Source organism: Crotalus tigris, unplaced genomic scaffold, assembly GCF_016545835.1.
Source record: "Crotalus tigris isolate CLP2741 ecotype Arizona unplaced genomic scaffold, ASM1654583v1 scf7180000020216.623372, whole genome shotgun sequence".
NCBI classification, from domain to species: domain Eukaryota; kingdom Metazoa; phylum Chordata; class Lepidosauria; order Squamata; family Viperidae; genus Crotalus; species Crotalus tigris.
This window is the reverse complement of record NW_024097909.1, coordinates 253,914-275,770: the sequence shown is the minus strand read 5'-3', so window position 1 is coordinate 275,770 and position 21,857 is coordinate 253,914. Positions and strand designations below refer to the sequence as shown.

Sequence of the window (21,857 nt, the reverse complement as noted above, 5' to 3'; positions counted from 1 at the left end):
CCACATTAGTTGCTGGTCCTGGAGAAGGGAACTCTGCTCTGCAAAATAATATCTCGTTTTTCGTCCCTCAAAGTTTCCTGAGAGGCTGTAACGGATCTTCTCCCCAGGGTGTGTGTGTGTGTGTGTTTCAGTCTCCCCCTCCCAACCAGAGTCCATTGTGAATTGTTCCCCTCTTTGGGGCTGACCGCCGAGCGAGCCGGAGCCCTTTGAAGTCCGGGCGAGGACTCAGCCTGCCAAGCGACTCAGATCAGATCAAGGGAAACGGTTGGGCATTTGGTCCCCAGGAACACAAAGGAAAGAGGCCGAGAGTCTAGAAAGTGTGCAGAGAAACAGCGACAAAAAAGGATTAAGGGAGTCCGTCACTGGAGGTTCTTAAGAAGAGACGACTGGACAGTCCCTTGTCTGAGATGGTCTATAGGTTCTCCTGCCTGTGCAGGGGGCTGGACTAGAAGATCTCCAAGGTTCCTTCCAACTATTCTATTCTATTCTATTCTATTCTATTCTATTCTATTCTATTCTATTCTATTCTATATTCTATTCTATATTCTATATTCTATATTCTATTCTATTCTATTCTATTCTATTCTATTCTATTCTATTCTATTCTATTCTATCCTATCCTATTATTTCTATTCTATTCTATATTCTATATTGTATTGTATTCTATTGTATTGTATTCTATTGTATTGTATTCTATTCTATTGTATTCTATTCTATTGTATATTCTATTCTATTCTATATTCTATATTCTATTCTATTCTATTCTATTCTATTCTATTCTATTCTATTCTATATTATTCCATTATTTCTATTCTATTCTATATTCTATATTCTATTCTATTCTATTCTATTCTATTCTATTCTATTCTATTCTATTCTATTCTATTCTATTCTATTCTATCCTATTATTTCTATTCTATTCTATATTCTATATTGTATTCTATTCTATTCTATTCTATTCTATTCTATTCTATTGTATTTTATTCTATTCTATCTTATTATTTCTATTCTATTCTAAATTCTATTCTATTCTATTGTATATTCTATAGTCTATTCTATTCTATATTCTATTCTCTATTCTATTCTATTCTCTATTCTATTCTATTCTATTCTATTATTCTATTCTATTCTAGATTCTAGATTTTATTCTATTCTATATTCTATTCTATATTCTATTCTATTCTACTCTATTCTATTATTTCTATTCTATTCTATTCTATTCTATTCTATTCCTATTATTTCTATTCTATTCTATATTCTATATTCTATTCTATTCTATATTCTATTCTATATTCTATATTCTATATTCTATTTTCTATTCTATTCTATTTTCTATATTCTATATTCTATATTCTATATTCTATTGTATTCTGTTCTGTTCTATCCTATCCTGTGCTGTCTTGTCCTGTCCTGTCCTGTTCTATTCTATTCTACATACGAAGAATGTAGCATGTGGCATGTCTCACGAAGAGAAGGATCAGGGAGACATGATAGCAGTGTTCCAGTATTTGAGGGGCTGCCGGAGAGAAGAGGGTGTGTGTGTGTGTGTGTGTGTGTGTGTGTGTGTGAATCTCTTCCCCAAAGCCCCAGAAGGCAGGGCGAGAAGCAATGGGGGGTGGGGGGAAGCTCCTCAGAGGGGGAGCCTGGGCCCAAGTGGGGTTCTGTCCTGGGGAAGGGGAGGGGAGGGTCTCTGCAGAGAGGGCTCCGTCTGGCCAAACACTCCCCCCCCCTTTGGCTCTGCTTTCTGCCCCACTGGGACTTGCTCCGGCACTCTCCCTCCATCGCTGCCTTTGTGTCCCCCTCCCTGCCAGACGCCGGCCAAGACGAAGCCCCCCACCAGCACCAAGGCCAGACAGCCCCAGAAGCGGCAGCTGCCCAGCCTCCCGCCCGCCGCCCTCAAGACCGACGCACCGGAGAGGAAGGAACCCCAAGGAACCCGCAAGGGGCCCAGCGGCAACGGGAAGCCCTCGGCCGGCGGAAAGACCCCCAAGGCCAGCAGCCCCACCCCCAAGGCGACCACGGCCGGCAAGGCCTCTGCAGCGAAGAAGGCAGCCAGCCCGGGGGCCACGAGGGCCCAGGCAGCCCGGGGGCCACGAAGCAGCTACCAGCAGGTAGAGACAGAGGGAGGGGCTGGGGTCGGCGTGAGGGGGGAGGGAGAAGACCTGTCCCCCCCCAGGGGCCCCGAGCAAGAGAAGCCCCCCCTTGGGTTGGTCTGCAGGGCCTGGGGGCTGCTCCAGGCCCCCCTGTCAGCTGCAGCTCTGCTATTCTACGCTGGGCCTCGGTCAGCCCCGTTTTCCTGGCCCAGCTGGGCACGAGACGGTTGGTCCCCCCCCCAATATCCATTTAGTCCTCTGGGCTTCAAGGATCTGGATTCCGGGAATTGGCCTCCCCAGACCCCGACGGGGACATTTGCACTAACCAACTAACCCCCCTCCATCTGTCTCCCTTTTTTGCTTCTTTCTTCCCTGAATCCGCCGCCCGCCCTCCGTGTCTACCCTGACTTTACCTCCGTTCGGGGGGGTGCCTCTGCCAAGGACGCAGGGCCCCTTCCCACCCCGGGGGCTCCCCGGCACCCCAGCCACCCCCCGCCTCCTGAGGCTACTCCCCAGAAGAGGGTCCCCACCGGGGAGGCCTCGCCTCCCACCCCCTCGTCGCCATGGGTGCAGGTAAATGACACCCCCTCCCACGGCCTTGGCAGGCTGGCGCAGGGGACTGGGCCCAGTGGGCAGGAGTCGTGGGGCGCAGGGCCTCCCTTGGTGCTGGGCCAGGCTGTCCCGCGGCTGGTGGGGCCAGGAGAGCTGCCGGGGCCTGGGCAAGGGCTCGGGTGCCAGGGGGCGCTTGCTGCAGACCCCGTCTCTTTCCTGGGTTAACGTCCCCTGCCTGGGCCAGGAGGACGTGGCCGAGGAGGTGCAGGGGGGGCTCCTGCCCGGCGTGGCCCTGGATCACAGAGACGGCGATCCGAACCCCAGCGACTTGGGCCCCCAGCGCTCAGCCCAGGTCCCCTATGATGCTGTCGTAAGTGAGCGCCCCCTGTTGTGTCCTGTGTCGCCTCCTCTGTGTCGCCACTTCTGTGTCCTCCTGGCCGTCTACCCGTTGCCCATTGCTGACCGCCTCTCCTAGTGCTTTGGGGGGGGCAGTTTCCAAAGGCCGTTTTTTTGTGGGTCTTTCGCTGAGCCCTGTGTTGCTGTGGGCCCTTTTTGTGTTTGCTGCGTGTGTTCCTGTCCTGTCCTGGATAATGGATGTGGATGTCCTTCGGGCTTCTGATTCCCAGGTGGTTTTGGGTCCCTCCTGCCTTTCCCATTACCCACCACTGGGTGGCAGCAGCCCCTTGTCCCATTTTTTTTCCCACGTTCTGAGCCCCTCTCTAGGCTCCACCATCTATGGTTTGCCTGGCTCTGGAGGTCTGGGCTGCGCTGACTCTCTGGTCCCTCCTTTCCATGGCTTCCAGCTGCTTTGTCACGTGTCTCTCCTTCCTGTTGGGGTCCCCCTTTTGATGATGTCAATTCCCAGGAAGTTGCATCCGGTGACATCACTCCCCACTGACGATGTCACTCCCTGTGTCGGGGTGCCCTGTGATGTCACCTCCCCGATGACGTCATTTCCTATCAAGTTACATCCGATCACATCGTTTGATGATGTCATTTCCTATGAATTATGACCCGCGCCATCTGTCATATCGTGCCGTTGATGACATCATTTCCTGCCAGGATGTGGCCTGCCCGTCCTTAACGCCTTGATCTTTCTAACCACGAAGCTGATTTACCCTGGAAATGCAGACAGGCCATTTTTTCCCAGTATGGCAACACCACTGGTCCCAGTTCCCGCTATACTGGAAAAGGCATTTCCTTCCCCCCAATTAGCAGACAGTAATTACTGCTCCAGTTGCCATTTAGGAAGCCCCACCCATTCCTTCCTGTCCCCCCTGCAATCCAGAGCAATTCAATGGACAGCCATTTGTCTGAAATGGTATAGGGCAGCGTTTCTCAACGTTTGTGTGATGGCGACCCCCGTCACACAAACGCGCCCCCACGTGCGGCTCGCATGCGCGGCGGCGCCCCCTGAGGGGGGAAAATGGCGGATCGCGTTGTTTGGCGACCCCCGTAAAATGGTCGTTCGACCCCAAATGGGGTCGCGACCCATAGGTTGAGAACCGCTGGTATAGGGTTTCCTGCCTGAGCAGGGGGTTGGACTAGATGACCTCCAAGGTCCCTTCCAACTTTGTTACTAATTATTATTATTAAGAACATTTTCAGAGCATTTTTTTTTCCTTAAAATCTTGAGAAATTCAGTGTATCTTGGCGGATTTTTTTAAAATTCAAAAGTTGACCGCCTGCTGCCCGTCAGGTCCTCGTTTCAGAGATTCTTCCTTAGCGGATTCCTCTGCCTTCAGCAATGACAGAGCTTCTATGCGCTTTGAAAAGTTCTCAGCCATTGTTAGACATTCAGACCTTGTCACATCCCGCCTTCGCTGGAAAAACCGTGACGACGTTCCGGGACGGGTCTGCCTCCAAAAGTGGCCCTCGCTGCACTGTCCATCACAAGTCAAACATCAGGAAATGTTGGATGACCTTTTGTATTAGGTCGTAAACTGAATTTTATGGTCATTTTTACGCCAGGCCAAATTTTATAAAATTGGCCGAACTTTAATGCTGGATGCACCCGGTGTAAGCGAGCCCGCTGGAAGCACCTTGATTCAAAAATGGTTGCTGCGCGAAATTTAAAAGTTACAGCACCAAGGATTTTAGTAGTAGATCGATAGATTCAAGGCGCACAAAATAAGCAGGCAGGAAATTTCACGAGGTGCCCTTGGAGCTTGAAATAGGAACTACCCAGAGCCTGAAGGCAAATGAAAGCCCAGGGCAGTTCGGACGTGACAACTTTTAAGATGTTTTGTGTATGGGCTTGGAATTGGACTTCAACTCCCAGAATTCCCCAGCCAGAAGACCCTTCCCCTCCTCCCCTTCAACGGGGTTTGGTTCTCAGAATCTGCCAGGAGCAGGGAATGGGCCAGGGTTTCTTGGCGAGGACAGCCCTTTGTCTGTATAGAGTTTCCTGCCTGAGCAGGGGGTTGGACTAGGTGACCTCCAAGGTCCCTTCCAACTTTATTCTATTCTATTCTATTCTATTCTATTCTATTCTATTCTATTCTATTCTATTCTATTTTCTATTCTGTTCTGTTCTGTTCTGTTCCGTTCCGTTCTGTTCTGTAATTCTATTCTATTCTATTCTGTTCTGTAATTCTATTCTGTTCTGTTCTGTAATTCTATTCTGTTCTGTTCCGTTCTGTTCTGTAATTCTGTTCTGTTCTGTAATTCTATTCTATTCTATTTTCTATTCTATTCTATTCTATTCTATTCTGTTCTGTTCCGTTCTGTAATTCTATTCTATTCTGTTCTGTTCTGTAATTCTATTCTGTTCTGTTCCGTTCTGTTCTGTAATTCTATTCTATTCTATTCTATTCTGTAATTCTATTCTATTTTCTATTCTATTCTATTCTATTCTATTCTGTAATTCTATTCTATTTTCTATTCTATTCTGTAATTCTATTCTATTCTATTTTCTATTCTATTCTATTCTGTAATTCTATTCTATTTTCTATTCTATTCTGTAATTCCATTATATTCTATTTTCTATTCTATTCTATTCTATTCTGTAATTCTATTCTATTCTGTTCTATTCTGTAATTCTATTCTATTCTATTTTCTATTCTATTCTATTTTGTTCTATTCTATTCTATTCTGTTCTGTAATTCTATTCTATTCTATTCCCCAAAGCTAACTGGGATTAAAATGAAAAGCCTAAATGGAAACTTAAATAAGACACAGATTTATTTATTTAATTTATTATATATGGCCGCCTTCTCGCACACGGCGACCAAAAGCAGCTGACGCAGATATAAAAATGCCCTATAAAAAGAATAGAATAGAATCTGGAAGGGACCTTGGAGGTCTTGTAGTCCAGCCCCCTGCTCAAGCAGGAGACCCTACACCATCTCAGACAAGTGACTGTCCAGTCTCCTCTTAAAAAAACTTCCAGTGATGGAGCGCCCACGATTTCTGGTGGCCAGGTGTTCCACTGGTTAATTGTCCTCCCTGTCAGGAAGTTTCTCCTTAATTCCAGGTTGCTTCTCTCCTTGATCAGATTCCAGCCATTGTTTCTCGTCCTTCCGTCTGGAGCTTTGGAGAATAAGTTGATCCCCTCGTCTTAAAATGAATACAAAATAAAGAAAAAACAAGGAGAAAAAATAATAAAAATAATAACCTCACCCCACCCCCGCCACCGCACCGCCAACACACATTCAGACGGTGCATCTCGGTCCTTACAAAGAACCCATAAGGGCTAGCAGGGTCCCTGAAGGCCATCTAGTCCACCCCCCTGCCCGGGTCGAAAGACAGCCCAGCAACAACTGAGGCTTCTCTTGACCAAAACCCATTTTTAGTGGTGACTTTTTGCAGGGATTGTGACGGCTGTGCAAAATGTGTTTGTGTGTGTGTGTGTGTGTGTGTGTGTGTGTATGTGTGTGTGTGTAGAAGTAGAATTCTTTTTTCCGCCACGGACATGGCTTTGCCTGTGCTGAGGGAGGCTCCTTCAGGCCTTCTCCCCTCTCAGTGTGAGTGTGTACGTTGTGTGTGTGTGTGTGTGTGTGTGCTACACGCGCCACAATGCTGACACTCTCCTTGTGGCTACATGTGTGCGACCCACAGGCAATGCTCGGAGCCCGAGGACTGAAGGGGGACAAAGGCGAACCGGCTGTCTTCGAATCTGTAAGTTGCCGTGGTTGTTGGTGTGTTTGTGTGTTTGTGTGTGGGAGGGGTGGGTCTTGGTTCCCTCCCCATCTGGGCCAAAGACGAAGCCCCTCCCTGCAGCCAGCTGGGGCCACATCTGGCCGATGGGAAAGGAGATTGGCAAGCAGGAGCTTGAGGGCAGGGATGGGAGGCCATGAAGTGATCCCATGGCAGGAAGGAAAGGGGCGGACGGGGTCAGAGCATGGCTGGGGGGCGGGAAGGACCCTTGGGGGCTGGACAGTTGTGATTGTGCTCGGGAGATGCTGAGTAGTTTGGCTACCAGGCCCTAAAAATCAATGTTTGTTTAGCTGGGCCACTGGAAGATGGGTGGACTTCAACTCCCAGAATTCCCCAGCCAGCTTTGCTAGGGAATTGTGGGAGTTGAAGTCCACCCATCTTCCAGGGGCCCAGCTTGAGAAATAGAGCATTTAATCAATGCCAATCCACTGGGGAGGGGGGGGAAGGTGAGTGCCCAATCCCTCCCCGTCACTTTAGGGGTCAGAGGTCAGGATCAGCGTCCACTCCCGCCCCCCCTCCCCCCTGGGTCTCCCAGGAGCGGCACCCCTCTTCCCGCTAGGATCAGGCCCCGCTCGGACTCCTTCCCAGGGACACCGCCACGACTGTGCCTACCTTCCTGGACGACAAGGGGAGGTGGGGGGGGTTCCTCTTCGCCCCCCTGACCCCCATTATTTTTCCGCAGGGGATGATTGTGGCGGGACGTCCCGGCCCCGAAGGACCCCAGGTAAGAGCTGCGCCAGGCGTCGGGTGCCGGGGTGGGTGGGGGTGGGTGGTGGGGATGTGGGGGTGGGCAGGTGGGGCAGAAATGGCTGAAATGACCTTCTCGTCTGCAGGGCATGAGTGGACCCCCTGGTGTCCCGGGGACTCCCGGACCCCCTGGTGACCCCGGAGAGCGGGTGAGTGGGGTAGCCCCACTGGGAGAGTGGGGGAGGGCAAGTGCCTGTCCATTCCTGTCTGCAGGGCAGGCCTATCTGCAGCTCCTGAGCATGTGTAGAGCTCCTTTCAACTCGCCAGGGGTCTCTGTGCAGCAAATTATTGCAAGGCACTCTGCGCATGGACCAAGGTGCCCTCTCTCTGTTGGCTGTCCAGAAGCAGGTTGGGGGGGGGTCCGGTGCCAACGGGGCTTCCTCGGAGTAGGGGGCCATTTCCCACTCTGTGAACTTGCCATTGCAGGCTTCGGGGGAGGGGAGGGAACGATGGGGAATGTAGTCTGGTGAATCTGGAGGGAGAAGCCTCGACCTGACAGCCTTGCTCAAGGACTCCTTCGCCCATGGGTCACGGCCGGTGATTCGAGCGCAGTTGGGCCCAGAGGGGCATGTGTGTGTGTGTGTGTGTGTGTGTGTGTGTGTGTGTGTGTGTGGTGGGGGAGCCATTGTGCGTCTGTGTGTTCCCGCAGCGTCTCTGCCTCCTTTGCAGGGTCCCCCCGGACGGCCCGGATTCGCGGGCTCAGATGGACGCCCGGGTCCCCCAGGCACCTCCATGATGCTTCCGGTGAGTCAGGAAAAAGGGGGTACAAGGAACCGGAGTTGGGATCGTCCTGGGGGGGCTGCAGGAAGGGAGGGGGCGTCTGGCTGGGGGGGGAAGCAGATCTGTCCCCGAATCTGTGAGGAAGCGGCTTGTCGATGTTTTTGTGACTCTCTGGATTCTCCCCTCCCGATTGCAGTTCCGTTTCGGGGTTCCTGGGGGCCAGAAGGGGCCCGTCGCCATGGCTCAGGAGGCCCAGGCCCAGGCCTACCTCCAGCAGGCCCGCGTGAGTCCAGCCAGCCCCCTTCCCAACTTTACGGGGTAGGGCTGGGGAGGGGGGAAGAACCGGAAGAATTCAGAGGAGCAAAATAAGCACCACCCCCCAATTCGGGAGCCATCTCTGCCTCCAGTCCGGGGCCCGGCTTTTGAGCCTCTGGGTGCCCCCGATACTCAACTGGGTGGGTCCCTTTTCAGAGGCCTCCAAAGCTGGGTGTGCAGCTGAGAAGGTCCCTGGGGGGGAGGGGGAAACCCGCAACCCTCCAGAGTTCAAACTATCCTGGATTGGTGGTGCAACTTGCCCTAGTTAAGGGCGTTGTGTGAACGGGGGGGGGGAGAAGGCAGCTCTCTGGAGCCCTCCAGAATGGGGTGACAGAAGACTCCTCACCCCCCACAAGCCTAAAGTCTGATGCCCCAGGCTCTCCGGGGTGGGGGTCTCTGCTTAGTTCTGAGTCCTTCCCTTCCTTTCCACAGCTGGCCTTGCGTGGCCCTCCGGGACCGATGGGGTACACCGGCCGGCCTGGGCCCATGGTGAGTGTGTGTGTTTGTGTGTGTGTGTGTGTGTGTGTGTGCTTGGATATGGGCTAGGCTGGGGGTCCAGAGACTTCGGCCTCGGGAGGGTCCCCTGGCTGGGGACAGCCGGGTGCTGCTGCGCTTGGCCCTCGCTGCCCAGGGGCCCGACTGCTACATCCCCCTCCTGCTTCCTCTCCCGCAGGGTCAAGCTGGAAGTCCCGGTGTGAAGGGCGAGCCCGGAGATTTTGGCCTCCAGGTAAGGTGGACGGAGCGTTGGGCGTCTTTCCCCCCCCCCACTGCCTTGGTCTCCAAGGCGATTGACCATTTCCTGCTCCCCATTCGTGCGGGGAGGGTGAGCTGCAGCTGGGAATTGGGGTCCCCTGTTCTGGGTCAGCTTCAGGGGCCCTTTTGGAAGTGGGGGCCCCTCGGCGGTCCAGAACAGGGGTCTTCGAACGGCCCTTTGATGACTGGTGGACTTCAACTCCCAGAATTCCTCAGCCAGCGTGTACACGCTGGCTGAGGAATTCTGGGAGTTGAAGTCCACCAGTCATCAAAGGGCCGAGTTCGAAGACCCCCTGCTCTAGAGGGTCCCCCCTCTTTGCCGCACTAAATTTCTGGTCTCTCTCTCTCTCCTCCCAGGGGCCCCGGGGCCAACAGGGACTGACCGGCGCCCCAGGGAAGCCCGGCCGCCGAGTAAGTCCCGTTTTCTTACGTGACGGGAGAAAAAGCTGGTTTGATAATTGGGCGAGGAGGAGGGGGCGGCCGGGAGCCTTGAGTGGAAAGTGGGGGGTGGGCTCCTCCTCGTGACCCCCTCTGTGTGTGTCCCCAGGGCAGGGCTGGCGCTGACGGCGCACGGGGGATGCCTGGCGTGCCCGGCCTCAAGGTAAGAGCCCCGTTTCCTCAAGGGAGGAGGACTCGAACTCAGCTCTTCCAGTCCCAACGACGGCTCTGGCTCTCTACTCCCACCTCCTCACTGCTGCCTCTGGGGGACCCCCTTTCCTGGGGGGGATCCCCACTTTCTCAGTTGCCCCGCCCTGCTGCGGGATTGTGGGGAACACCCCCCGTGCCCCACGCCCAGCTTCTCTGATACTCGTACTTCCCCCTTGCAAACAGGGGCAGATCACTTTGTGGCCCCTGTAGGGGTCCCTAGGGGCCTCTGAGCCCCCTCCCACTGTTGCCCCCCAATCTCTCATGTGTTTCTCCTGCAGGGGGACCGGGGTTTTGACGGGTTGCCCGGCCTTCCGGGAGACAAAGGATACCGGGTAAGTGGGACGGGGGAGAGGGAGGGGGTCCCTGGGGGGGTACACACCAGGCTTGTCCTGGATGGGGGGTCCCCTGCTTTCTTGGAGCCCCCCCAATTCTGCTGCTTCCGTCCTTGGCAGGGGGACCCCGGTGCGCAGGGCGTGGCTGGACCCCCGGGCGAAGACGGCGAGAGGGTAAGGCCTGCCCGGACAGGAAGGGAAGAGTGGATGTCTGAGAAGACATGAAGCTTCTTGAGGACTAGCAACTTGAGCTTGAATACAGACCCCTCCAGGGAGGTCCTCAAGGGCCGGGGGAGGGGTTTCTGCCAGGGGGTTTCCATCTGCCTATATAAACAGAAACAGGAGGGGGGGCATAAAAACGCATGCCGGTTTGCCCCCTCGCGAACGTTTTTCTCTTTCCCGCACTGCAGGGAGACGATGGTGAGATCGGGCCTCGGGGCCTCCCCGGAGACTCGGTACGTAGCATCCCCAGCCTGGGGGTGGGGTGGGGGTGGAAAATCAGGCCTGCATGGGGAAGGGCATTTTAAAGACCCCCTTGCCCCATGCCCCCCACCTTGGGGGTCTCCAGAGGCGAAAATCGGGCAAGAGGGTCGCGCTCAGCCCCCGAGGCTCCGCTTTGGCCTTCTCCCGCCCATCCCGCCTTCTCTTCGCAGGGACCAAGAGGCTTGCTTGGCCCCAAAGGGCCCCCAGGCATCCCGGGGCCACAGGTAAGTGCTGGGGAGGGACACCCCCCACCCCCCACCCTCGGGGCTTCCGTTGGCCAGGCCGCTGACCACCGACTCCGGCCTGCCTTTCTCTCGACAGGGCGCGCGTGGCGTGGACGGCCCCCACGGACCGAAGGGGAGTCTGGTAAGTGGACGGAGGCCTTCCCTGGACCGGTGGTTTTTGGAGGGCTGGCATGTTAAGGGGCTTCTGAGCGTGCGCAAAGTGCCTTCCCGGCAGCCTCGGACAGAGGCCTTGGGATCCCGAAACGGACCCTCTAGGGAGGAGGCGGCCCCTTCCCAAAGCTGCAGCCGGCGACGCTCGGCCTGGGGCCCCTTGGTGGCAGGTTGGTGGCCCATGGGCAGTTGTAGTTCTGTAACGGTTGCCCAGGGTGATGGGAGCTGCCGTCCAGGACTCTGCGGAAGGCGGGGCAGCCCTTTGCAAGTTTGCGGACAGGGATTAGACGGAGGTTAGAGAGGGTGGCGCAAGAATGGATCCCTAGCCAGGGTAGGGGTCGGGCTGGATGATCTCCAGTTACCTGGACCGATTTTAGAAGCTGAAATGGCTCCCGGAAGGGAGGCCACCAGGACATCCGAAACGTCCCCAAAACAGGCCTTCCTTTTAGAGCCTGCTGGGGAAACGTCTAGGGCACGTCCGAGGGTCTGTCTTATAATAATAATAATAATAGTAGTAGTAAAGTTGGAAGGGACCTTGGAGGTCATCTAGTCCAACCCCCTGCTCGGGCAGGAAACCCTACACCATTTCGGACAAATGGCTGTCCAGTCTCTTCTTAAAGACTTCCAGTGTTGGAGCATTTACTGCTTCTGGAGGCAGGCTGTTCCACTGATTAATTGTCTTGATCTAACCCCCTCCTCCCATTTGTCTATCTCCAGGGTCCGCAAGGGGAGCCGGGCCCCCCCGGCCTGCAGGGGATCCCAGGCACTCAGGTAAGTCCCACCTGGGTGGAGGAAGATCACCCTGGCCTGCCCTCCATTGCTTCCCAGCTGCAGGGCTCTCTGGGGTGGCTGGCTGGGCTTAGATTCCCCTCCCCTCCTCCAGTCTGCCTCCCTAACAACAGCCCTGTGGGGGAGGCAGGTTGGGGGGGGGAGGATGCTAGCTGCAGCTGTTCTGCAGTCGATGCAAACTCTTGAATCCCTCTTTGGTTCTGGTTCGGCTCTGGGGCTGATCCGAAACCTCTTGGACTCCCCCAAAAACACAGGCCTCTGGGGGAGTGAGGGGGGAGAGCTGGGGGGGGGTCTGGGTGGGGGTTTGGCCTCCAGGACCGCCTCTCACCCCACCTTCCCTTCCCTGCGGCCAGGGCTTGCCGGGACCGCAAGGCGCCATGGGGCCCTCTGGAGAAAAGGTGAGGAGGGGGCGGCTGGGTGGGGTGGGGCTCTCTGGTGCCAGAGCCCAGGGAGGGGAGGGGCCTCCTGGCCTTCTGGGTCCAACGGGGTCTCCCCCTCTTTCGCAGGGACCCCAAGGAAAACCCGGCCTTCCTGGGATGCCCGGCTCGGATGGACCCCCGGTGAGTGCCCCCTCCCCCATCCTTGGTCTTTTGAGGAGGGGGCCGACCCCCCCCCCAGCACCACCTGGCCCTCCCGAGCCTCTGCCCTGGATCCGGGGAACGAGCCGTGGGGCTGAAGATCCACCCTGGGGCAGAGTGGCCTCTGTTCCCCGGGGGGGGGCTCCCCAAGATGGTGGGGACCCCCTGACGCCCCCCACTCTCTTCTCCCCGCAGGGCCACCCGGGCAAAGAGGGACTTCCGGGCACCAAAGGGCAGCCGGTGAGTGGACAGGCCTGGCCCCTGCCCTGCCTCGGCCCAGCCTCTCCAAGCTGCCCTGGGGTGGGGTGGGGGCTTTGGGGCCTGGGTGCGAATGGCGGGGCAGGAAAAGGAGCGCTCCGAGGCTGCCGGGGCCCCCCATCCTGGCACCATAAAGGGAAGCCTCCCGGGCATCTGATGGAGGGGGGGAACGCAGTGGGGGGGAGGTTGTGGAGGGAGGGCGGTCTTAGACCTTGGCAAAGGGGCTTCAGGCAAAGAGGAGGAGGGAGGGAAGGGGAAGAGGGGAAGAGGGGAGGGGAGGGGGAACAGGAGGAGAGAGGGGAGGGGAGAGGGAGGGGAGAGAAGAGGGGGAGGGGGAAGAGAGAGGAGAGGGGAGGAGGAAGGGATTGAGAGGGTCTCCCTTCCCGGGGCCCTTTAAAACAGCGGTTCTCCACCTGTGGGTCGGGACCCCATTTGGGGTCGAACGACCATTTCACGGGGGTCGCCAAACAATGCAGTCCGCCATTTTTTTCCCCCTTTTCCTTAGCTGTGCTACTCCCTTTTATTCTATTGGCTTTTGAAAGCCAATAGAATAGACTCTCTTAAATAGAGTCTAATTCTATTGGCTTTCAAAAGCCAATAGGAATGGTCCAGGCTGTCTCTGCCCTGCTGAGCCCGCCCAAAGTCCCAGTCTGCAAACGGTGCTGCACCAGTCCAGTAGTCCTCAACTTACGACCAGTTGGGGGGGTCGCGGCATTAAAAAGGTTGAGAACCACTGCTGTAAAAGCTTTAAGAGCCCCATTGCTCTGTTTACCATTTATTCATTTGTGATTGATTGATCGATCGATCGATTGATTGCCCATCTCAATACGGGACCCTGGGAGGCATACGTCGTATAACCGGGGGTGGGGGGGGGGAAGCTGAGAAAGCCTCCCAAGGTGGGGTGGGGACGGTGAGGGGCCCGAGCCAGACCTGTATCTTATTCGGTTGGGCCTCTTCCATGGGGCCCCTTTGGGACATGCAGTTCCCCTTTGAGCCACCGGGGGGTGGGGAAGTGTGAAGCAGCTTCCTCAATTCTCCAGCAGGGGGCAGACCTGAAGAACGCCTACATCAGTGTTTCTCAACCTTGACAATTTTAAGGCACGTGGACTTCAACTCCCAGAATTCCACAGCCAGCAATTGCTGGCTGTGGAATTCTGGGAGTTGAAGTCCACGTGCCTTAAAATTGTCAAGGTTGAGAAACACTGGCCTACATCATTAAGCCCAGGCAGGGGCAGGGCAGGTTTCATGCTCTGGAGACTGTGTATGTGTTGTGTGTGTGTGTGTATGTGTGTGCGCGCACGCGCTACCAGGAAACAGGGAGGCCTAATTCTGGGGAGCAGGCGAATGAGGTGGCGGTGGGGGCCACAGCTTTGCCTCCGGGCGGGCCTGATCCTGCCTCTCGCCTCCTTCCTCATAGGGCCCGTCTGGCCCCCAAGGACCGGTGGGCTACCCGGGTCCCCGCGGAGGAAAGGTGAGCCTGCGCTGCGAGCCCTGGGAATTTGAGGGGGGGGCTCAGGAGGAGGGCTCTCCTGGGTGGGGCGGGGGGGGGGAATCATCCTGCGTTCCCCCTCCCCGGGGCCTTGGAGGCGAGACGGAAAGGCCTCCAAGGGGGAGGGGCAGAAGATGAGGAGGAGCTGAGCTCTGCAGAATGGGGGAGGGGGGCTGGAAGGGGGGAGAAGGGGGGGTGAGGGACTGAAGGGGGTCTCAGGGGCCCACCTGGGCCACCAGGTCACCCCCCCCCAGCCCAGAAAAGGGCCACCTCTCTGCACATCCGGTGCATCATATTGTTCGTGCCCTCGGGGAGAACTTTCTCCCTCGTCCTGGGGTTGTTGCTGGGAAGCATGGGGCTTGTAGTCTGGCCCACGTCGGTGACTCCCGTGTTTCCCCCTCAGGGTACTGACGGCGTCCGTGGCTTGAAAGGGCAAAAGGGCGAAAAGGTGAGCTCCCCCTTTTTATTTAAGGCTCTGTTTTCCCCCCCTCCCTCCCCGGGCCAGACCCACTTCACTTGCATCCTCACGACAGCCCTGTGAGGTGGGCTGGGCAGGAATAGAGGGGAGACAGGCCCGGCGTTACCTAGTGATTTCGTGCTGGGGTGGATTGGAATTTGAGTCCCCCCCTGTCTCATCCCTGACGGCTGAATTATGGACCCACCCAAGGATGTAACTGGCCCCCTGTGACACAGCCAGGGCTGCTTGAGGTCATCCAGTCCACCCTCCCTTGCTCAGATTCTGTTTTCCTGCCTCCTGCAGCTGTGGCCGATGGGCTTCATGCCCTGAAGGCAGGGGAGACATTCAGGGGTTCCAGCAGGGCCTCCCCTCTTTTGCAACCCGGCTCCTTCTTGGGGTACTCCTTCGTCCTCAGAGGAGGCACATCCTTGGGGGGCCGGGTGCTTTCATGTGGGGTGCCCCGTTTCCTTCCCTTGCTCTGAACTGGTATGAATCACCATGAAGGTCCTCAGCGCTTAGTCCTTCCTCTCTGCTAACCCCCCATCAGAGGGGGCAGCAGGAGGGGTCTGAGTGTGGAGGGTCAATTCAAAGCCCCCCCTAAGGATCCCCTTTTCCTTCTCTGGGCTGGCAGTTGGGGGTTCATATGTCATGGGGTGGCTGGTTTGGGGGCCCATCTTTTCCATTCCCTCTCCCTATTTCTGAATGGTGCCCTCCTGCCCCCTTTTGTTCTTGTAGGGTGAAGAAGGGTCCCTGGGCATCAAGGGTGACGTGGGCCCAAAAGGCGACAGGGTAAGTGGCGTAATGTTCACCCATGGATGAAAATCCTAAAGGGGAAAAACAACTCAAGAAATGTGGGCAACTCTGAAAAATGCGATTATAAAAGCCCAGTACTGTCCAATACCACTGAAAAAGAAAAACAAGAAATCCAAGAAGAAACCAGCATGGCTGCACAAAGTTCTCTCTGATAAACTCAAACACAAAAAGGATAATATATAAAAAATGGAAAGAGGGACACATAATTCAGACAGAGTATCAGCAGATAGCCCAAATCTGCAAATACGAAGTCAGGAAAGCAAAGGCTCAGAACAAACAAAAGATCATTTTTAAAAAGTTTCTTTTAACATGTTAAAAACAAGAAAAAAGCCAAGGAAAGTGTAGGCCCACTGAAGAGGGAAGATGGCAAGGAAGTAACAGGCAGTAGTGAGAAAGCAGAGCTGCTTAACTCATACTTTACAACAGTCTTCACACCAAAAGAAACCATAGGCCAACATATAAAAAAAAACTACTGCAAAAGACACACTAGAAATGAAAAAAATAAGCAGGAAAATGGTAAGAGAACACCTGTCCGACCTTGACGAATATAAATCACCGGAACCTGACAGATTACATCCCAGAGTTCTGAAGGAGCAGACAGATGTTATCTCAGAACCATTACACCACATCCTCCACAAATCCTGGATCACCAGGGAAGAACCCGAGGATTGAAAAAGGGCTGATATGGTCACCATCTTCAAGAAAGGGGAAAAAAACAGACCCAGGAAACTACAGACCAATCAGTTTAAACTCAATACCTGGGAAGATCCTAGAAAAGATAATCAAAAAACAGATCTGCGAACACCTAGAAGCAAACAAAGTCATAACTGGCAGCCAACATGGGTTTGTCAAAAACAGGATCATGCCAAACCAATCTTATCTCATTCGTTGATAAAGTGACTAAATTAGTAGACCAGTGAAATGCTGTGGATGTAGTATAACAACAACAACAATAACAACAACAACAACAATAATAATAGTAAAGTTGGAAGGGACCTTGGAGGTCATCTAGTCCAACCCCCCGCTCAGGCAGGAAACCCTATATCATTTCAGACAAATGGCTGTCCAGTCTCTTCTTAAAAACTTCCAGTGTTGGAGCATTTACTGCTTCTGGAGGCAGGCTGTTCCACTGATTAATTGTTCTCACCATCAGGAAGTTTCTCCTTAGTTCTAGGTTGCTTCTCTCCTTGATTAGTTTCCACCCGTTGCTTCTCGTCCTGCCTTCAGGCGCCTTGGAAAATAGCTTGACTGCCTCTTCTTTATGGCAGCCCCTGAGATATTGGAACACTGCTATCATGTCCTCCCTCGTCCTTCTCTTCGTTAAACTAGACATACCCAATTCCAGCAGCCATTCTCTATATGCTTTAGCCTCCAGTCCTCTGATATCTTTGTTGCTCTTCTCTGCACTCTTTCTAGAGTCTCAGCATCTTTTTTACTTAGACTTCAGTAAGGCATTACTTCTTGATAAGCTAGAAAAAAGTTGGGATAGACAGCATCACCCCTAGATGGATCTTCAGCTGGTTGGCAAGCCTTACTCAGCGAGTAGCCCTGAATGGCACCACATCCGCATGGAGGGAAGGGAGCAGTGGGTACCACGAGGCTCCGTCTGAGGCCCAGTAAACTCTCCAACGTCTTCATCAATGACTTAGACGAGGGAATTGAAGGGGAACTCATCAATTTTGGTCACCATATCACAAAAAGGATGTTGAGAGTTTGGAAACAAATTAGAGAAGAGCAACTAAGATGATCAAAGGCCTGGAGACTAAAACATACGAAGAACGGCTGCGGGACTTGGGTCTGGCCAGTCTAAAGAAAAGAAGAAACAGGGGAGACACGATAGCAGCATTCCAGTATTTGAGGGGCTGCCCCCAAGAAGAGGAGGGGGGTCACGTTATTCCCCAAAGCACCAGAGGGCAGGACGAGAAACAACGGCTGGAAACTGACCAAAGAGAGAAGCAACCTGGAAGTAAGGGGAAAGTTCCTAAAAGTGAGAACAAATAACAATTAACCAGTGGAACAGCCTGCCACTGGAGGCTCTAAAGAAGAGAGTGGAAAACCATTTGCGCAGACTGGTTTAGGGAGTCCTGCTTGAGCAGGGGGTTGGACTAGATGACCTCCAGGGTCCCTTCCAACTTTTTATTTTTATTATTTTTATTGTTTCTTATTTTTATTGTTTTTATTATTGTTATTGTTATTATTGTTGTTATTACCTCCAAGGTCCATTCCAGCTCTATTCTGATTGATTGATTGAGTCCCTTCCAATTTTTTATTTTTGTTATTTTTATTATTTTTGTTATTTTTATTATTTTTGTTATTTTTATTATTGTTTTGTTATTGTTATTATTGTTATTATTACCTCCAAAGTCCCTTCCAGCTCTATTCTGATTGATTGATTGATTGAGTCCCTTCCAACTTTTTATTTTTATTATTTTTATTTTTGTTATTTTTATTATTTTTGTTATTGTTTTGTTATTGTTATTATTGTTAATATTACTCCAAAGTCCCTTCCAGCTCTATTCTGATTGATTGATTGATTGATTGGGTCCCTTCCAACTTTTTATTTTTATTATTTTTATTATTCTTATTTTTATATATTTTATTATTATTGTTATTATTATTATTTTATTGTTGTTATTGTTATTATTACCTCCAAGGTCCCTTCTACCTCTATTCTGATTGATTGATTGATTGATTGATTGATTTGATTGATTGACGTTCTCCCAGAGGCGGGAGATGACCCTCTGCCTTCTTTGTGCAGGGCGAGATGGGGGTCCCGGGGTCCCGTGGGGAAGACGGGCCCGAAGGCATCAAGGGGCGGATGGGCCCCCCTGGCGATCTGGGTCCTTCCGGATTGGTGGGAGAGAAGGTGGGTATTGGGGCTGGCGGGGGAGGGGCTTTGGAGTTGGACCACCCCCCACCCTCCCCTCCTCCGTTGACCCCCCTTCTTTCTTTCTTTCTTTCTCTCCTTCCTGCCAGGGCAAACTGGGGGTGCCGGGTCTCCCCGGATATCCCGGCCGACAAGGCCTCAAGGTGAGTAGAAGCCGGGCAAGTGGGGCCCTGGGGGTCAGAAGGGACTGTGGGGTGAGAGGGAAAGCTGGGGCTCCCCAATGGGGGTTCAAGCAGCTGAGCTGGGGGGGGTTGCTGGTCCCCGGAGCACATCTAGGTTGGGGTCCGAAGGGGGCCTGGCTGGGGAGAAGCCGACGGGGGGGGGGTGTCCCCGTGTGACATGCCCCAGTGAAGCCCCTGCAGTTCTTCGCCCAAGATGGCGCCCCTCCCCTCCCCACCTTTGTGACCCCCCCTTCTTCTTCCCTCCGCAGGGTTCGCAAGGGTTCCCCGGATTTCCCGGATCGAATGGCGAAAAGGGGGTTCGGGTAAGGAGCACCTCTTCTCCTCTGGCCCATCTGGGGTCCCTCCAGAGGCCTGGGGGGGGGGTCCTTAAGGAAGGCAAGAGTAGGGTCCGAGCCCCCGTGGGCGAAAGATGGGATGCCGAGGATACCCCCCACCCCAGAATCCCTCAATATCCCCCCCCCTGTTCCCTTCTGTCCCTTTTACTCTGCGCAATGTCCTGTTGTGGGTTGCACAAACGTCCAGCTGTTTGTGTTAAAGCTTGAACCCAAAGAAACGGCCTTGGAGCCGTTGGGCCCCTGCAAAGCCTCCCCAGGAACTCTGCACGTGCTTAGGGGCAGGAAAGGGGGCCCTTGTGCGGCACCAGAAAGGAAGGCTTTGCTTGTGTTCATGGAGACGTGTTTGGGGCGTCTGTCCGTGGCCCCTGGAATAGCCCCCCGGGATGTTTGGTGGCCCAGAGGGGCAGGGTGGGGGGGTCTTTGTGGGGGTGGGGGCTACTTCCTAAACTGGCCTTTGCTCCTTCCCCCCCCCGCAGGGCCTGTCTGGGAAAATGGGACCACGAGGCGAACGAGGACCCTCCGTGAGTCAAAGGGAACAGATTTCATTTGGGGGGAGGGGTCTGGCAGTGGATTTGCCCCCGCTTTCCCGCCCGTTTCCTTTCCGGTGCCAAGTGCAAACGAAGGGGGGGCTTTGTCTGGGGGGGCCACTGGTCGCCTGCTGGCGGCTCTGAAGGGGTGGGTGGTGGTGGGGTGACCCCCGGGGGGCAGGCTGTGGCCCCTGGGCGGACGCACCCTCTCTCTCTTTTCCAGGGCCCCAGAGGACAGCGGGGGCCACGAGGAGCCACGGGGAAGATGGGAGCCAAGGTGAGCCCGGTCAGCTGGGTGGGGGCGGGAGTGGGGCAGAGGGAGCTCCAGAAATGTGGGGCTGGGGCGTCAAAAGCGCCCCGGCTGAGCCTGACCCTCTCCGTGGTTTGGGCAGCTTTGTGCAGGGGTGCTACCAAGGGCGGGTTGCACTTGGGAATCCAGAGGTAGACTGCTCCTGCATCTGGAGGATCCATTCTCAGCAAGGGAAGACGGGGAAAGTTGATAAATTTTTGGGGCTCGGCCAGCTAGAAAAACCTGCAAGAAAAATGGGGGGAACTCTGGAGGAGCACGGAAGCCGATTACGCATCTCGCTTGTGCCTTTGCTTGTGTGTGTGTGTGTGTGTGTGGTAAACCGGCAGTGTTTACACAAACAAATCTCGGCGCACGGAAACTGCAAGGTCTGAATTTGCCCCGGCACAGACGGGCGCGTCTTCTTCCTGGCGCCGCACCCAACTCGGCCGCCTTCGCACAACTCAGCCGAGCGTCCGGCAGCCTTTGGGCACAGATTTTAACACTTAGTGTCGGTGCAAATCCCCTCCTGTGTTACGTCGACGCAAAGAAGCCAGAAGGAAGCTCAGGGGTCAGTGGGCTGACCCCCCCTCTCTTTTCTCCCCCCCTCCAGGGCACCTCTGCTGGGGAAGGGCCCCCCGGGCCCCCCGGAGAACGGGTAAGCCGGGACCCCGAGGTTGATGATTTGGCCGGGCGCCTGGCGGAAGGATGGGTCCCCTCGCCCCCTGTACCCCGCCGTGGGGGGCTCCTGGCTGGAGGTTGCTGGGGGGGAGGAGGGGAGGGAGGGAGGGGGTCCCTCTGCAAGAAGCTAAGTGGGCTGGAGAGCCCCAGAGACCATATTCCTGAGCTGTCTGGAGGTGGTGAGTTCCGGTTTGGGTCCAGCTTTGAGGGGGGAGGGCACCCTGGCATGACTCCTAATGGGGGGCTCTCCTCCTCCTCCTCCTCCTCCTCCTCCTGCAGGGTCAACCAGGACCGCAAGGCCCGAACGGATTCCCCGGACCGAAGGGCCCCCCGGTGAGTCACAACCCCCCCCCACCTCCTCTGTTTCCCCCCCCACTGTCTCCTCCCCCCAATGGCTAACTCTGCCCCCTTTCTTTGTCCACAGGGCCCCCCTGGGAAGGATGGGATGCCCGGCCACCCGGGGCAGCGTGGAGAAGTGGTGAGTGACAGCTCTGCCCCCCCCAGCCAGCTGCTTCCCCCCCCCGTGAGACGATGTGGGGCTCGGATTAGCCTCGGGGAGGGTCTCCCCCAAACCTCGGCCCTGAGAAAGTGGGGGGGCTCAACATTTCGGAATTTGCATTTTTACTCTTCACCTTTTTTTAAAACAAAACAAAACAAAAAAACAGCATTTTAAATTTGGAAACACCGAGGTCCAATTTTTAGATTTATGTCTGAATCCAGCCTTGGAGACTTAACGTCCTAATTGTGCTTTTTTTTTTAATTTAAAAAAAAAAAACAAATTTCCTGGAGATTTTTTTTTTCCAGAACTCCTTTTGAACTCAAACCCACCCACCTCGAAGGGTTGGTTTTGTGTGTGTGTGTGTGTGTGTGTGGAAACTAGGAAGGAGAATAAGCATTTCGGCCGCACCGAATGAAAGTCAGATAGAAATGGAAAAAATTGGACTAGATGACCTCCAAGGTCCTTTCCAACTTTTTATTATTATTATTATTATTATTATTATTATTATTATTATTAGTAGTAGTAGTAGTAGTAGTATTAGTATTAGTATTAGTATTAGTATGTATTAGTATTAGTATTAGTGTTATTAGTGTTATTATTATTACTACTACTACTACTATTATTATTACTACTACTATTATTATTATTAAAATCAAAATCAAATTTCTAACGGGTGGGGGTGGGGAATTTTTAACCGGGAGGGGAAAAGAAAGGGAGGCACTCTGCATGTGCTCAAGGGACCTCTTCTTCCCCCACGGGCCCCCTGCGCCCCTTAGCAGAGAAGACTCGGGTTTCACTTCGGGAAGGTTCCGGGTGCGAATTCCACCCTTTCCCGGGCTAGGCAGACTCAACCCCGGTTTATCTGAGGGGGGGGAGTGTT

At 54.1% G+C, this 21,857-nt stretch overlaps 1 protein-coding gene across 1 annotated transcript in view; it reads left to right on the top strand.

The window, feature by feature from the left end:
• COL11A2 (collagen type XI alpha 2 chain) overlaps positions 1-21,857 on the top strand; it is a 50,901-nt gene that overhangs the window by 13,731 nt on the left and 15,313 nt on the right. Inside the window, exons 6-37 of the mRNA XM_039365966.1 lie at positions 1,812-2,111; positions 2,535-2,666; positions 2,890-3,015; positions 6,705-6,764; positions 7,486-7,527; positions 7,637-7,699; positions 8,220-8,294; positions 8,467-8,553; positions 9,018-9,074; positions 9,259-9,312; positions 9,696-9,749; positions 9,886-9,939; positions 10,265-10,318; positions 10,439-10,492; positions 10,729-10,773; positions 10,972-11,025; positions 11,123-11,167; positions 11,914-11,967; positions 12,339-12,383; positions 12,492-12,545; positions 12,759-12,803; positions 14,239-14,292; positions 14,714-14,758; positions 15,503-15,556; positions 18,339-18,446; positions 18,557-18,610; positions 18,898-18,951; positions 19,461-19,505; positions 19,735-19,788; positions 20,411-20,455; positions 20,758-20,811; positions 20,903-20,956. Of these exons, the coding sequence (XP_039221900.1) occupies positions 1,812-2,111; positions 2,535-2,666; positions 2,890-3,015; positions 6,705-6,764; positions 7,486-7,527; positions 7,637-7,699; positions 8,220-8,294; positions 8,467-8,553; positions 9,018-9,074; positions 9,259-9,312; positions 9,696-9,749; positions 9,886-9,939; positions 10,265-10,318; positions 10,439-10,492; positions 10,729-10,773; positions 10,972-11,025; positions 11,123-11,167; positions 11,914-11,967; positions 12,339-12,383; positions 12,492-12,545; positions 12,759-12,803; positions 14,239-14,292; positions 14,714-14,758; positions 15,503-15,556; positions 18,339-18,446; positions 18,557-18,610; positions 18,898-18,951; positions 19,461-19,505; positions 19,735-19,788; positions 20,411-20,455; positions 20,758-20,811; positions 20,903-20,956 (2,175 nt within the window). The remainder of the gene's footprint in view (positions 1-1,811; positions 2,112-2,534; positions 2,667-2,889; positions 3,016-6,704; positions 6,765-7,485; positions 7,528-7,636; positions 7,700-8,219; positions 8,295-8,466; positions 8,554-9,017; positions 9,075-9,258; positions 9,313-9,695; positions 9,750-9,885; positions 9,940-10,264; positions 10,319-10,438; positions 10,493-10,728; positions 10,774-10,971; positions 11,026-11,122; positions 11,168-11,913; positions 11,968-12,338; positions 12,384-12,491; positions 12,546-12,758; positions 12,804-14,238; positions 14,293-14,713; positions 14,759-15,502; positions 15,557-18,338; positions 18,447-18,556; positions 18,611-18,897; positions 18,952-19,460; positions 19,506-19,734; positions 19,789-20,410; positions 20,456-20,757; positions 20,812-20,902; positions 20,957-21,857) is intronic.